This window comes from Bombina bombina, chromosome 1 (genome assembly GCF_027579735.1).
Source record: "Bombina bombina isolate aBomBom1 chromosome 1, aBomBom1.pri, whole genome shotgun sequence".
Lineage (NCBI taxonomy): Eukaryota > Metazoa > Chordata > Amphibia > Anura > Bombinatoridae > Bombina > Bombina bombina.
This window is the reverse complement of record NC_069499.1, coordinates 537,625,582-537,642,891: the sequence shown is the minus strand read 5'-3', so window position 1 is coordinate 537,642,891 and position 17,310 is coordinate 537,625,582. Positions and strand designations below refer to the sequence as shown.

General features: G+C 34.4%; 1 protein-coding gene across 2 annotated transcripts in view; it reads left to right on the top strand.

The window, feature by feature from the left end:
- NRP2 (neuropilin 2) overlaps positions 1 to 17,310 on the top strand; it is a 198,447-nt gene that overhangs the window by 173,136 nt on the left and 8,001 nt on the right. The window contains exon 16 of one of the 2 annotated variants that reach the window (XM_053698657.1): positions 5,814 to 13,148. The exons of the other annotated variant lie outside the window; for it this stretch is intronic. Coding sequence (XP_053554632.1) covers positions 5,814 to 6,103 — 290 coding nt within the window. The 3' untranslated portion in view covers positions 6,104 to 13,148. Of the gene's footprint in view, positions 1 to 5,813; positions 13,149 to 17,310 lie in introns of those variants that run through there. 2 annotated transcript variants of the gene reach the window in all.

Here is a 17,310-nt window from a genome sequence, read left to right as displayed (position 1 = left end):
CGCGCACACAGAATTCTAAGTTTGGCTTTTTGCGCTTGTCAAGTTAGTGCTCATGCGAAAACAGTTTACTTTAAAGGGACACTGAACCCAATTTTTTTTCTTTTGTGATTCAGATAGAGAGAAAAAAAAAGAAGGCATCTAAGCTTTTTTTGGTTCAGGACTCTGGACAACACTTTTTTTTATTGGTGGATGAATTTATCCACCAATCAGCAAGAACAACCCAGGTTGTTCACCAAAAATAGGCCGGCATCTAAACTTACATTCTTGCATTTCAAATAACGATACCAAGAGAATGAAGAAAATTTGATAATAGGAGTAAATTAGAAAGTTGCTTAAAATGTCATGCTCTATCTGAATCACAAAAGAAAAAATTTGGGTTCAGTGTCCCTTTAAACTCATAATACGAGTGCAACCTGACGAGCAAAAAAAGCCTTACTTCTAGTGCAATTAATAAGTGCTCCACTTGTAATCTGGGCCATTATATTTAGTGTATCTTAATCCTCTCCCAACGGAAACATTTCTGTTGATACTTATGACACAGTGGTTGTTTTATTAAGGTCTTGATTTTTATTTAATGCTTTCAACAGCTTTATACAAATCAGTGCTATGCAGTTTTTTTGTGATAATTAGGCCTTCTAATAAGATTATTCTTAAAAGTGATCAGCCTGTAGCTGGCAAACGTAAAGATATTGCTCAATGAATTTGTGTCCCAAGACCATCAACAGGTGCATACACATCAGTTTAGTTAAATAGTCATGTAGGCTATGCTAAGATGTGGAGCTTGCAAAATGCATGAACATTGTATATTAGTATGAAATTTTAAAATTCAGAGTTTTACTTTTAAAAGCACTTAAAACCCCAATTTTTTTTCATGATTTGGATAGAACATACAATTTTTAACCACTTTCCAATTTACTTCTATTATCAGATTTGCTTCATTCTCTTGTTATCCTTTGCTGAAGGAACAGCATTGCACTAGTGTACTGGCAGCTAGCTGAACACATCTAGTTAGCCAACCACAAGAGATAAATGTGTGCAGGCACCAATCAGCAGCTAGCTCCCACTAGTGTAGGATATGTGCATATTCATTTTTAACAAGGGATACCAAAAGAACAAATCACATTTGAAATTAGTGTGGTTAAAATTTCATGCTATATCTGAATTATGCAAGTTCAGTTTTGACTTTCTTATCCATTTAATAATGTAAAACAAGATTAAAATGAAATCTAGACCGAATAAGTGATGGGAAAATTCTAGATTAAGGTGAGGTGGTATAATTTTTTCATTGCTTCATATATGTCTCTATATGGTTGTATTGTGTCTCAGTCAGTTCCAATATTCTAATGTTACCACAGCTCCATATTATGTTTTGTTGCTAATAATGATATTTTATAAACTTATTTGTGAAACATTTGGTGATTCTTTCTTTGGTAAAGTTGTTTTTTACTGTCTTAAATCTGTAGTGTTAGCATTTGTCATCACAGGACATATCAGAACTTTTTTTTTCTAACACGCTAAGTACAATCTAAACACACCCCCACACACTACCCCCAAGACACACACCACCACTCTAAGCACTACACACAAGACACACATACACAATCTACACACATACTACACTCGAGACACACACACACTAGACATACACACTTTACATTAGACACTAGAAACAGCCACACTTTACATTAGACACACTAGACACACACACTTTACATTAGACACTAGAAACACACACACACTAAACATGCACACTTTACATTAGACACACACACTAGACATACATACACTTCACATTACACATACACACACTACATTAGAAACACACTTCCCATTACACACTAGAAACACACACACTTTACATTAGACACTAGAAACACACACACACTAAACATGCACACTTTACATTAGACACACACACTAGACACGCACACACTAGACATACATACACTTCACATTACACATACACACACTACATTAGAAACACACTTCACATTACACACTAGAAACACACACACTTTACATTAGACATACACTTTACATTAGACACACACACACACTAGACAATACACACATCAGGAGTGAAAAAAATATCACTATAGTTAACCAGTCAGTGGGAAAAAGTTGTAAACAATTTCTTATTAGCCCAAGACTAATGGAAACATATTTGATTGATAAAAACAAATGAAACATTTATTTAAGGAAATATTTTAATAACTCTCATTTCAATACTACAAACCCTTAGTTATCTCAGATACATAAAACATTTAGCACATAATGTTTCTTTATCCCATGACAGCCCCTCGTACCATGCACCCATTTTCTCCTTTGCTTCAAATGCTTTATCATTGTGTCATTTGTTGCATTAAGCTTGCGTATTTGTATACCTGTGTATAAATGTGTAGCTGGAACTAACTTTATCCTTCCCCGTTTGTAAAAAAAAAACCCCCAATGTATTTGCTTTGCTGTTCAAATAACAAAAATGCACTTTTGTAATGTAATAAATATGTGCTCATACACAAATATGTGTAGAGATACTGTGACCCTGTTCATTTTGCCTCCTTGCAGTATCTTACTAACATCGCTTTTGCATGTGTCTAGAGTTTCTTCAAGCAGAAAAGCCAGTTTTAGGTGTACTGAGAATAGCCACAATTGTGAGTCACTTACTGCCTTGCCATTGCACCTTATTTGGCTATTTTCATCTGCTTTATGAGACTGTCTGTTCTCCAGCTTTTTTTTAATTAATCAGCAAAAAAATGAAGCCAGTAAAAACATTTCAGCAGCTTGGCCCATTCTTGAGAATAGTCTGTCCTTTGCTTGTTATTTTCAAATTCAAATGTTGATAGCTAAAAGCATTACATTCTTCAGTCTGTCACCCTATTAAAGCAGAAGTAAAACCAAATATAATTATAGCAAGTGATTATTGTAATAGTGTTATTTATTTAAAGTTGTTTTGGCTTTGCTACATACCATGTATTTGTGGCTAATTTTTTGGCTGTTGATTCTGTTTAGGATTATTTTAATGCAGCAGATGAGTTTAGTTAAAGGGATTTTAAAGTTCAGTGCAGTGTTAAAAAGGCTTTTTTTTTAATTATTATTATTAACAGAAACTGTATCCATGGGATGTGTGGTACCCATCTCAGCACAATTCATAAATAGGATCTGTCTTTTAAAACTACTTTTGCTTTCTCCGACTAATCTAGCAGCATATATTGTAGAGTTGGTGATGGTATTACCTGATATAGAAGAGTCATTTTTAGGAGTTAATTTAGCCTTTCTAATCACTAAGTAGTAAATTACAAAGAAACACAAAACTAGCCCTTGGTGACATAATAATTGTACTAGAACACTGACCAGACAATAACACAAATTTAGCAGCCAGAGAAGGCATTTAAATATGGATATATATATATATATATATATATATATATATATACAACAATGGAAAAGTTATGTGTCAGAAGTAACATTTTAATGGCCCTCTCATATAGCGCATAACCAGTTAATTTCAGTCTTATTTAATATTATACATTTTCATCTGTTTTTTTTTCTTTAATTACATTTCAGGGTAGTTTCATTTAAATATATATTATATATGTTCTTTAATACAGAACATAATAATAGTTTTTTCGTCGTAGCTGTAGTCCACAGTTTTGAAAGTTCTGCTCTTTTATTCTGAGGATGTATATAATTGAAGCCTCTGACATATGAATACTTACACAAAGGTTGACTTACCCTTGTGCTGGAGAAAATTGTGCATTGCCTGTTCTGGTTAAGTTGACAAATTAGAAAAAAGAACAGTATTGCTGAGCAAGCAACATATAGACAAATCTACATGATAAGGGATTTTGGCTGACCCAGTGTTATTGGAAACTGTATATTTATTCAAGGCCCAACTTCAACAGTGTGGTATTTTGTATAACTCCCAAGAATTTTAGCTCCGCTTCTCTAAAGTAACATAAATTTAGACAGTTGCCAAGGCCAGCATGACTCACAGTTGGATAGGATTTCATCATGTACCATTCTGTTAGATTTAAAAGGGCTGTGGTGTTTTTAATTTCTTCTTATAAAACATATCACACACCAAGCCATCATTTCTCATTTTGTTTTATACACTCCATAAAAAGGTGGCAGATACAGATAAACCAACTTTTGAAGGTAAAGGAAGATTAATATATGAACAAAAATATGTCAAAATAAATGTAGGTAACCTTAATTTGTTCTAAATCAGTGGTGTGGTGAACCTTTGGAATGTCACTCAACTCTGGCCAACCATGATAGCGCTTGGTTATTATAGTGCTTAATAAACTGGTTTGCTTATGAAGCCATGCTGAACTTAAGCAATTAAGCTTGAATTGTTGATATATATTATGGAATTAAACAGTAATGATGTTTTTATTGTGTCTTTACATAAAAAAAAAAAAAAAAACTATCGTGGACACTCAAGAAATGTTGCCTATGTGAGTCCTCATTTAAAAAAAAGTTTTCCACACCTTTACTAAATTAGCAGTATTAAAGGAACACTTAACCCAAAAAAATTTCTTTCGTGATTCAGATAGAGCATGACATTTTAAGCAACTTTTTAATTTACTCCTATTATCAAATGTTCTTCATTCTCTTGGTATCTTTATTTGAAATGCAAGAATGTAAGTTTAGATGCCGGTCCATTTTTGGTGAACAACCTTGGTTGTTCTTGCTGATTGGTGGATAAATTCATCCACCAATGAACAAGTGCTGTCCAGGGTCTGAACCAAACAAATAGCTTAGATGCCTTCTTTTTCAAATAAAGATAGCAAGAAAACAAAGAAAAATTGATAATAGGAGTAAATTAGAAAGTTGCTTAAAATTGCATGCTGTGTCTGAATCACCAAAGAAAAAATTTGGGTTCAGTGTTCCTTTAAGTGCATTCATTATCATCAGATACTCAAAATGAGCTCTCTCCCATCCTCTTTATTAAAGGGACATTGTATTACAGAATATTAAAGAGTTTGAGATTGTAATATAAAATGTTTCATTGTTTATAGTAAAAAAGAATTGGCAAATACTTTCATTATTTATTCTGTTCCATTTTCCTTTAATTTAACTCTGGAACATGCAGTTTGTTTGTTTAATCTATCTTATCTGCTGAGAACAATTAGGGACATATATAAAATAATAATAATAATATATAATTTATAACAATCCTATATTCCACACAACTCTGTTTCTAATTGTCCTCAGCAGAAGTAATATATAAGGGGAAATCCTAGGTTCCAACATGACTGTGCCCATTACTTTATAAAAACTTAACCTTTAAGTTTTTAAACAATATTTAAACAACTAATATAATTTAATCAAATACATCTGCATATTGTTATCATGCTATGTTTGCTTTGAATATATCATTGTCTAGTATGTTTTTACTATTTAATATCCCTTTAAAATTAATTTCAGTATTTTTCACTTCTAGATAATCAAAATAAGTATTTTTTGAACATTTAACTTAGCTAGAATATTTTAAGACAAATATAAACTGCATTTTGAAGATATTTTAGAACAACCCAATCCACTGATGTCCGTGTTTCTATGTTGGGATTAGATTTTTTCAAAGGAGTACCCAGAATTCCTCAGGTTTAGGGTAAATGTCATGTAGATTTAAATGTTAAGACAGACCTGTCTCCCATTATAGATGGCAAGATAGGATAAATAATTGCTCTAAAAAGTGATTTGGCCAGATAGGAGCTTTATTGTTTTCTTTCTAAATAGCATGTATATTACTCATGATATTAGTCAGACAACAGCCCAGTTAGCAACGCTCTTCTATGTCTCTCCACCAGGGGGCACTCTTCTTCCAGGGAGCGAGCCCACAGTGGACACGGTGTCAGTGCAGCCCATCCCAGTCTACTGGTATTACGTTATGGCAGCAGGAGGCGCTGTTCTGGTGCTGGTCTCCGTCGCACTGGCTTTGGTGCTCCACTACCACCGCTTCCGCTATGCGGCCAAGAAGAGCGACCCTGCAATCACCTACAAAACCTCACACTACGCCAACGGGGCCCCCTTGGCTGTGGAACCCACCTTAACTATAAAACTAGAACAAGATGATCGTGATCCCAGCTTACGGTGCTGAGGGTGCCAGCCGGACACAGGATCTAGACTTAAAAGACTTCAGAACTTTTGGCTCAATTTGCACTTTTATCATCCTGTCCTATACGTCCCTTCTCAACGACACTTCATTCTGCATACATGAGAACTTATAGATACCTGGCCCCTCCCTTTTGACTGTCTCTAAAATCTAATGCTGCATCTTGGGAAATGTTTGAGAAGAAGGCTCCATGCCTCTTAAAACCTGAATGCTCTTATATTTTTATTATTTTCAAAGACTGATATTTTAATGGAATTTATTTTGCTCTTTTTCCCCTAATGGAAAAAAATATTGCCTGAAAACATGAAGGAATGTTTGAAAGAGTGTATATACTTATATATAATTCTGTGTGTGTGCGTAAGCTTGAGTGAAATTTTATGGTCACCACAAAATGAGATAGGGAAGACTGTACAGCAGTCAAGCCGTCCTTTTTTACATTATTTCAGCTAATTTTGTGATTTTCTGTGCATCATGGAAATGATCATTTGGTTAAAGGTGTGCTAGCATTGTATTTAAATCTTAACAACATTAAAGGAACATTCTAGTGACAATTGAAATGCCCATTGCATATTACCTACATAGCATCAGGAGGTAGATCTTGTGCAGCCTGATTCCCTGTTTACATAATGACAATATGTATCTATTGTCATCACCTGTGAACCGAGCAGTTGTAAACAGTGAACACAGGTGCACAAGACTTCTATCAGTAAGCCACACTATATTCTGCCATTAACACAGTGATAGCTTTTGCTAGAAGAATTTTTGCTTCATATAAATTATACTGCATAAATAATTTTCATCAAATTGAAAAGCCAATTTGTATATTTCAGTTTAAAACATGTGCCTAAACATATTTAGTAGCTTTTTATTCCTTCCATAGTGATAATGTTGTATAAATTTGACAAAATCTTCCAGTTCAGAATTCTGTTCTGATTCACCCTCTGGGTTTCGGACAACAGTAACTTACTTTACAGGCCTTTGCATGCTGTGCTAAATATTACTCATACCTTAGATGGCAACAGAGTTAAGCAAACTGAACCAGAAAAAGACACTGAACAGGTCGTATCTACAAAGATTTGAACGTTTTATGACACCTCAAAATGTGACTAAGTATGTAAAACTTTTATCAAACTTCAGATTATTAGTTATTTTTACAGTTAGTTCCATTTATTAGATATGGGCATACAAGTTTTATGACTGAAAACAGCACATAGCAAGTTTTTAAATCCTGATTCTCTTTAAAACAAATGTTAGTGTGATCTGTCTTAGATACATTCTTGTGTATAGAAAATAACAAGACTGCTGAAATTCAGATTTACCATGGAAGTGAACTGAGCTCTCTTCACTGTGTTTTTTTACCTGGTGTTTTTTACAATATATGCAATAAGAACAGAAGTGGAGAGATCTCTCTTTTTGATAATATGTTCTTAGTGTTTTAAACTAGACTTCATATTGGTAATATGTATAGTATGTTTGTATATGCATTGTTTACAGCTCTGCCCCTGATCTTGTATAGGTTGACCAATTGTATGAATGTGAGAGAGGGCTGAAATCAATGAAGATTACTTATTAGTGCCGAAAGCTTCAGACCTTATTGTTTTTATAAGGTTGATATGGTTTAACCCCTTGACAAAGATGGTTGAGGCAAAGCATAGAATTGCATTGCAGCTCTCTTTGCCAGCCAACGGGTTAGTTCTCCTTTAAAGTGTAAGCCATTAAAAAAAAATTAAGTAATGCCAGAGAATGGATTTATTTTACAAAGTGCTCACATTTTTTATATAATTTGTTACAGAAGATGTTTGTAATCTTTTGTTGTTTTTGGTATTACTTTGATCTTGGACACACATTAATGGCAATTATGGTTTTCTGGTTAACACAACCACCACAAATGCAAGGTTTATACAATTAGACTGCTGATGATGTTTTCCTGGACCTGAATTCAGATTCCATGAGACATAAAAACATGTCACCTCTCCATACTTTGATTCAGTGAAGGTTACACTTATTCATAAGACTAACTAGGTAGTATCTTCATGTGGAGTCGCTATTGTACAAGCTCACTCCTAAGCACTGCTGCACATGCCAAGTAGAATACACTTACCATAAAAACTGGATTGCAGTTTGAAGACAGTAAATGCTGTTTTAGTAATGACCATTTTCCCTCTGTTAAATAGTTTTTTATATTTATTTTATTGTATAAAATCTTGTGTTTAAACTGTGATTAATAGGTCTGTTTAATTTCAATTTACTTGCATAAAAAGGAGTATAATACCACATTGCAGTCTGATAAATTTAGACCTTAGGATGCTGTGAAACATTTCTTTTTAAAAAAAATAAAATTAAAAAATAACACACACATATAATAGTCTTTATCTCCACAGCTTTAAGTGGGGCCTGTTTATTTCTGTGAGACTCTCTCATCTGCAAACCTAAATACCTTAAAACTTAATTTATATTTATTTTTTACACCTTATTTAGCTTGTGCACATTATATACATCAGGCAACTCAAATAGTAGTGGTGGTACTAATGAATACCTGACATTGATATCTAATTGTTAGCTAATGTGAAATTACAACTTATTTCATAGTTTTGTAAATAATAGTTTCTTATTGTTTAAATCATGTTGCAATGAATCTGAGAACATCATAATTTGTCTTATGTACTTAAAATGAGTAACGAACAAAGCAGCTAATTGTGACGTTGCCTTAGGATGGATAACTGATAGATAATGAGTTGTGTTAGGCTAGGATGGAGTTTAATTAAGAGCAGAAATTGGGATAGCTAATTCAGTTTCAATACACTTAACAATTATCATCTTAAATAACAGGCTATGAAATTATATAAGCAGTTAGAATGCACTGCAGAAGTTATGATATATTGTGCATTAGCAAAAATGTTGGACAGTTAGTTGGCAAGTTGACTATTTTTGTAAATGTGAATTGCCATCACTCAAAAAATGAGTGTCAAGTCAAGTTCCAAGTCTTAAAAGCTGCCAGTCTTATCATTTGCTTACAGTTTTCTACAAAACAGAGTCCAGTGTATCAATTTTGAGCTTTGTTTACTTAGAGCAAGATAAAGGAGGAGGGTAGCTCTCAACAGACAACTCTGGAGTATTTCTGGTACTTTATGCTGCAGTTGAAAAAGGTACTATTAAGTGCCAATATGACTTGCACCATGAGATAGGAGCTTATTCTTGCCACCAGCCTGTTTACTATTTCTATAGCACAAACAAAACATCTGATAATTGTTTGTTACCATCTTACAATTAATTATTTTCCTACATTTTTGCCCCTTTAATTTCAGTTTATTGGGTTTTGTTATTATATGATTTTTTTCCCACAAGGTTTAGTAGAGAAAAGTCAAAATTAAACTTCCATGATTCAGATACAGCATACACTTGGAAAAAAAACGTCCCAATTTACTTCCATGATCAAAATTGCCTAATGGCTTTCACATGATAGATGGGGAGTGGAAAATAGAATTAACTTTGAAATTTGACTGCAAAAAAAATCTACTATTCATTTGAAATTCAAAGTAAGTGCTATTGCTTTGTCTTTTTTATGCATTTGTCAATTTTACAATTTACTGTAGTTAATGCTTCTGTAACAGTAGAAAAGTAGGAAAGCCCCTGAATTGTGCAACTGATCATTAGTAGGTGTACCCATCAGCGAATTCACAAATGACCCTCTTAAAAGTCTGCTGTACTCACATGTCCTAGCCTAAAATAACTCAAATATCAGTTAGCATCAGTTCTGCTCTAATATTTTATAAGTTAATCGATTGGATGCTATTTTTTGATCAAATCATATTATGCAAAAACACACATGGTTGTTATGTATTTGTGGAATTACAATGTTGTAACTCAATCAGTTTACAAATGCAGTATTGTGGAGCTTGGAACAATCAGTTTTACACATTTATTTTTTTTAAATAGCAAATGGGTGGCCTTAAAAGCAAAGTGAATAGAAAATGTATATCTTCTTTTTATCCACTGTTGTTTTTTTAGGTATTAGAATGTATTTGTGTTTTGCCAGAGGAGCACTTAATGTAGTTTTTTTTTTAATTATTATTTTTTATGGCAAAGTTTGCACATTCATATGTGCTTTGAGCTTTCAGTGCTATATAAAGTTATTTATCAGGATTTTTGGGCATCATTTTCTTTAATGCATTGCTACCTGGTTTTAGCATAAAATATATGTTTAGCATTTTGATAACCTATACTACAGAATTTTGTGTTACATTTGTGTATATATAATAATATGCCACTGCAGTGCAGCTAACTATAGCTTCACTTGTAATTTAATTTTAAAAACACACACATGCATATATACATGTTAATATTCTGTTAATTAAATGCCCCTGTTTATCACACAGTGCTACATTAATGCTAATTGTTATTAAATGCCAAATTGAAAAGTACAGGGTCATACTCAATAGTTATCAAAAGGGAAAAAAACTAGATGGAACTTTTTTTTTTAAAGAATCATCTATTTAGGTAAGGGACTTTGAGCATTTATATCACATTAGTCTTAGAATAAGTGTCAGCAGGCTTCCATACATTGCACTGTAATTGGTAATTATAATATTTGATATCCCTCCTCTGTTAAATCTAACTGTAGTATCAGAGGTTCCTTTTCCATTTACTATTTTACTGCAGAAATACAACATGGAAAATAGAAATAGTTTACTTCAAAGTTACAGACATTTTTCATGCCCCAAAATGTTGTCATTTTTAAAGAACACATGACCATTTGGTAAAAAATAATAGTTTCTTGTAGGTAGAGGTAATCTGGCAACCCTAACAATAAATAGGTTAATTTGTAATGTTTAAAGAGACATTACACACTAAATACATTTCATGCACCTCCCTCTAATTGTGGACGCCACCATTTTGGAACCTAGGTTTCACTGCAGGTATCTGAAAGAGAGTTGCTGCACATGTGAAAACAGGATTTCAACATGGCGGGACCCATGACTAGAGGGAGGCGCGCAATAACCTTAATGCTGTGCTTATAAAATATATATGTAGAGTTTAAGTTCCCTTTAATGTATATAAAAACACATGCTTTAGAACATGCTGTATTGAATAATGTGTAATTTGCAGTTCCACATACTGGTGTTAAGTTCCCCACATTTAAGTAATGTGAAAACTGAGCATGAAATCACCAGCATTTCATTTAGTTTTGAGATCACTTACATGCTTATAGGATGATCAGCATAAAAAACAATAACCTGTTCATCACATCAGTTGTGCCTTTTTTTTAGAAATACAGAAAAAGTACTACAATTAATCTTTTATACTTTCCACCCTGTAATAATTAGGGGTAGGTGAGATTTTAAGTATTTTCAATAAAAACTGGTGACTGCTTTTATTGGTCCCTTTATCAAATGATGTAACATTTGATTATTATACGTAAAATTTAAATATTGATTCTCAAAGGCATCAATTTAAGTCTAGGAGAATCACAGAGCAATAGTAATATTCACATTACATTCATATATTTAAAAGCTATGTTAAATATTTGAATGTTACATGGGATATTTGAATATTGACATATCATTTTTGAATACCAAAACAAATGTCAAGGGGAACATCAACATTCTAAAATTGCAACATTTACATATTCTCAATGATAAAAAAGTATAACAATCCTGAAATCAGAAAATATAAATTTTGTGCAGCAGTCTGTAGTTATAGCCTCTAAATAAAACTTCCATAACAATAACAACAGTAGTTTCTGGAAAAGTCCAGCACAGTAAGAGAATTCTAATACATGCAAATATTAAAAAATCAAATGTCACAATGCGGGAATAAATGTTAAAACTGACACATTAAACCCGTATAGCAGGGACACCAATTTTTTTTTTTTTTTTACACAGAGGGTCAGTTAGCATTATATTTGACTCACTCTTGCTAAACACCTCAAAAATAAATTATAATCACCCTTTTGTTTTTTTTAAATTAAATAGGAAATTAGTTATTTAATAACTATATATACCACACAAATGTTGCAAAATTTGGTACAAATTTACATACTTTTTACTTTATTATAATTACCAGCATGGGCCACACAAAATAAACCATGATGGGCCAGATGTCACCCATGGACTATAATTAGGGTGGCAGACTTGTATTCTAAATGAGAAAACACTGAAATACTCGGTTTTAATATCTACACATAGAAAACACTTTTTAGTGAACTAGTGGACTTCTCTTTGTACTTGTGTTTGCTTATTTCTAGATATAAAGTTTTAATTGTATCTCCTCTTACTGGTGATTGGACAATGGGAAAGTTACCTGACACCAAACTGTTCAGTTCAGAACTGGATAAGTGGCAAATCTATATGAAATACATTTGTACATACGTTATTTTCAAGGGAGAGAAACCTTGTTTTTTTAAATTTGTGTTATATTATTCAGATTCCTCTCAATTGTGTTTATATGCATATGTAAAATATAAGGAATGTAATTTCAAATAAATGTATTGCACCATAGTTTGTATCTATCTCAGATACTATAACTTGTGGTGGGGGGGGGGTGAAATTGAACATTTTATACAGTTTGTATATATTTTGTTTTTAATTTTACAAAAGAAAACTTAATATAGATTTATTCATAGACAAAAGCCTATTTTTTTTAGAATCAGAATTCACATAAAACAGATTTTGCCTTAGAAATAACATTGCCACTTACAAAATAGGTTATCATATTTTAGTCCAGTGATTGGTGTTATCAGGTAGCTCAGAATGGTTTTTTTTTGTTTGTTTTTTATAACATTTTATTTTCTGAATTTAGAAACAGTGTAACATAGGAAGTGTTGCTTCTGTACATTGATAAAACCAAATCTTTCAAATGAAGGTAAATGGTGCCAATTCTTGTTATTGTCTCCCTCCCTTTAATGCCTCAGAGTCGTTTTGCTTTGCCCTCTGCTTGTGAATGAAAGAAAAAAATATCTCTTAAGGAAATTTGAACTTATTTGAAATTGTACTGTGTGGAATGTAATAAAAGGATGATATTTTTGTACAAATACTATTTTATTCTTTATTTGTATTTGGAAAACATTACTACTTGTTGTTTTGTGTTTTTTCCATTTTTGTCCATGGCTTACATGGGATCAGACTCTTTCTCTCTTTCATTTGCAGAATTCAGTCCTCTGGGACAAATCTGATTGTTGTTTGGGAGTTTAAGAAAGTTGCTAAGTGTTAAATTGCCCAAAAGTGATTATATAGAAAATTACCCTATCTCTGATGTAACCTGCGTAATGGTTCATAATTTCCTACTATTCATCAGGGGATTGGTGAAAAACATCATTATGCATAAAGAAAATTATAAATACAGATGTCAAAGTTATCAAATTAATTGCTTAATAACAGCAGTCTTGGGTGTGCTACTTGCAAATTATTCTTGTATTTTATAAATTCATAATGTGTTTTACATAGGCCTATACAGTTACACAAGTATTCTGCTAACTGTTGTAACAAAAGCTAGAAATAAGTGAACAGTAAGTAAATAATACTTATCAGACCATATAACCACTAGTAAGGCAGTATAAGTGCAGTATAATGTTTTTTATTTTTATTCTTGAAATTAGATTATTTACATTTTAGAATGAGTACAATTGATTAAACCATTGAGCACAGATGTTTTACTCTAGTAATAAACTACCTACCAAATGTGCTAACTAAGACAGAATTATTCAGGTGAAATCAGTACTTTTTGTTTAGTCAAGAGCAATTTAGCTCTGCTCAAATGATTGCCAAATACTAATTCACAAAAATTAAGACCATGTTGTTTTTATAATGTATATATTATCATATTTTTTTTAATCACAGCTTCAATGCTGTGCACTGAGGGGTTAGTGAATCCTATAAAAGTATCTGAAACCTTTTTCTCCTGTAACCAAGACATGTATTATACGGTATACCCCATAATGGCACTGTTTTCATTTTCAGTAACAATGTAATTGTGTAGAATTGTGTAATCTTGATGAGGATCAGCAACAAGAAGTGAGTGTACTTCCGTGATACAGTCATTGCTACTAATAATTAGTGCCTTTTAGTGGGAAATAAAAAAAAATACTAGCGGGAGACTTACACAGGATGTAGAAATAGAAATGGTTAGAAAGGGATATATAGGGGAGTTCTGGAACATTCAATGGGACATTGAGAAACAGAATGAAATGTATCTTAACTAGTAGAACATTTAGGTTTATAAAGAGAGGCAGAGAGGGTGTGGTACAGATTAGCCAAAAGTATTGGTTAGAAAATTAAAAAGGCCGGACAAATAAAGCATAGCACCAAATGTGTACAGGGTTGCAAACCATTTCTTGATCTGTCATTTAACAATTAAATACAAAAGTACAAGTATACAATGGAGTGGGAATTTACAGACTTAGTAGAGTTTGGTTCTTTTTATGTTTATTTTTTTATTTTTATAATTTTGTCCCTGTGAATTACTGTGAAAAAAAAGTCTTGCTAGATTTCATCCTGGATTAATATTTACTTTTGGTGAAAGTTTCCTTTTAAAGCAATACTGGTTTCACATATTGCTCACCAGTTGTTCTAAATATCATGTTCTGAATCCCAACTTGCTCACACAAAATATCTGTTTTCTTTTTTTTTTTATAACATAATCTCCACAAGCTCTCAGGACAGTGTCCAAACCTATTACTATCTTGTGATTATTTTGTCAAGGCTTAGACATCGGCAGGTACATCACAATCTACACACTGGACACACCTGCAGTAGAAACCTATATTTAATATTGCATAAAATGGTAATAATTTTGATGCTATTACTTTTCCAGCTTCAATTAAACATACATAAGATGGAAAACAGTCCTTATAGCAAGGTTTCTTCTGATGAAAACCTCCTTCATATAACAGACAAAACAAATGTACCACAAACTATACAGGACTAGATTACAAGTGGCACGCTAACTATAGCACGCAAGCGATATGGGTTATTCCTCAGCTTTTTACGCGTGTATTGCGATTTGAAAGTAAAGCCGTTCCCTTGAGCGCAATCAGTCAGGTTAGCGCAACTTCAGAGCTCTGGTTAACTGTTATGCTAGACACAAAAGTAGCAGAAAACACATAAAAAATACATTTTAAAGGGACAGTCAACACCAAAATTGTTATTTTTTTAAAAAGATAGCAAACACCTTTACTACCCGTTCCCAGCCTTGCACAACCAATATTGTTATATTAATATACTTTATCACATTTAAATCTCAAAATTTCTGCCTGTTTCTAAGCCACTACAGAAAGCCTCTTATCACATGCTTTTTTATTAGCTTTTCACAACAGGAGACTGCTAGTTCATGTGGGTCATATAGATAACATTGTGCTCACTCCCGGAGTCATGTACGACACAGCACTAATTGGCTAAAATGCAAGTCAATTGATTATAAATAAATAGCGATGTGATCAGGGGGTTGTCAAAAGAGGTAATCACAGAGGTTAAAATTATATTAATATAGCCATGTTGGCTGTGCAAAACTGGGGAATGAGTAATAAAGGGATTATGTATCTTTTTAAAATTAATAATAAAAGTTTTGGAGTTGACTGTCCCTTTAACAGGTTCCAGGTGTTACAAAAAAGGCTGCAAAGGGCTTTAACATAGTTACATACATATACATTTTTTACAGTACAGCGGTCCCACCCCTTGCTCTCTCCCCCCTCTCTTTTGCTCTCTCTTCCCCCCTCTCTTTTGCTTTCTCTCCCCTCTCTCTTTTGCTTTTTCTCCCCCCTCACCTTTGCGCTCTCTCTCTTCTCTTTTGCTCTCTCTCTCCCCTCTTTTGCTCTCTCTCTCCCCTCTTTTGCTCTCTCTCTCCCCTCTTTGGCTCTCTCCCCCCTTTCTTTTGCTCTCTCTCCCCCCTCTTTGGCTCTCTCCCCTCTTTTGCTCTCTCTCCTCTTTGGCTCTCTCTCCTCTTTGGCTCTCTCTCCTCTTTGGCTCTCTTTCCTCTTTGGCTCTCTCTCTCCCCCCTCTTTGGCTCTCCCCCCCCTTTGGCTCTCTCCCACCCCCCTTTGGCTCTCCCTCCCACACCCCTTTGGCTCTCTCCCCCCTTTGGCTCTCTCTCCCCCTTTGGCTCTCTCTCCCCCTTTGGCTCTCTCTCCCCCTTTGGCTCTCTCCCCCCCTTTGGATCTCTCCCCCCCTTTGGCTCTCTCCCCCCTCTTTGGCTCTCCCCCCCCTTTGGGTCTCTCCCACCCCCTTTGGCTCTCCCCCCCCCCTCCTTTGGCTCCCCCCCCCCCCATTGGCTCTCCCCCCCTCCCTTTGGCTCCCCCCCCCTTTGGCTTGGCTCTCTCTCCCCCTTTGGCTCTCTCCCCCCTTTGGCTCTCTCTCCCCCTTTGGCTCTCTCCCCCCCTTTGGCTCTCTCCCCCCCTTTGGCTCTCCCCCCCCCCTTTGGATCTCTCTCCCCCCTTTGGCTCTCTCTCCCCCCCCCCCCCCTTTGGCCCTTCTCCTCTCCTCTCCTGCTCCCTCTCTGGCTCTGTCTTAATTGAGAGCCTTTGCCTCTCTGGCCACGCCCCATAGTGGCACCCTGCCCGGCCACGCCCCATCACGACGACACCCGCCCGACCACGCCCCTCGCCGCGCCCAACCACGTCCCTCGCTATGTCCGGCCACGCCTCTCACGACATCCGGCCACGCCCCCATTGCGACCCTCCCGTCGGCCACGCTCCCTGACACTCCACTTTAGCCTTGCTCTGTGCTGAGTGTTGAGTGTCAGGATCCAAACGGCCAGCTATGTTTGTCACGTGCAGTCTCTACTGCGCATGACTGCATCTGACAAATATACTTGGCCATTTATTATATAGGATATATATATATATATATATATATATATATATATGCTCTGGAGCACTTTGCAGTCAAGTAGCTGAAAACATATAAAATCATCTGTATGCAATATTCACATATAGGGGCATATGTTGTATGTATTTTTAAATAGATATTCCTATTTATATCTGTATATACCTATACCTCTACCTACAGTATATATGATCATGTGTGTGTGTGTGTATGTATATATATATATATATATAAAATCATGTATGTGTGTGTGTATAGTATATATATATATATATATATATATATATATATATATATATATATTTGTTTTAAGAATAAATAGAACATATTCTTCCATGTGAAGGACATTGAAATGTGAACAACTCATGTTGTGTTTAA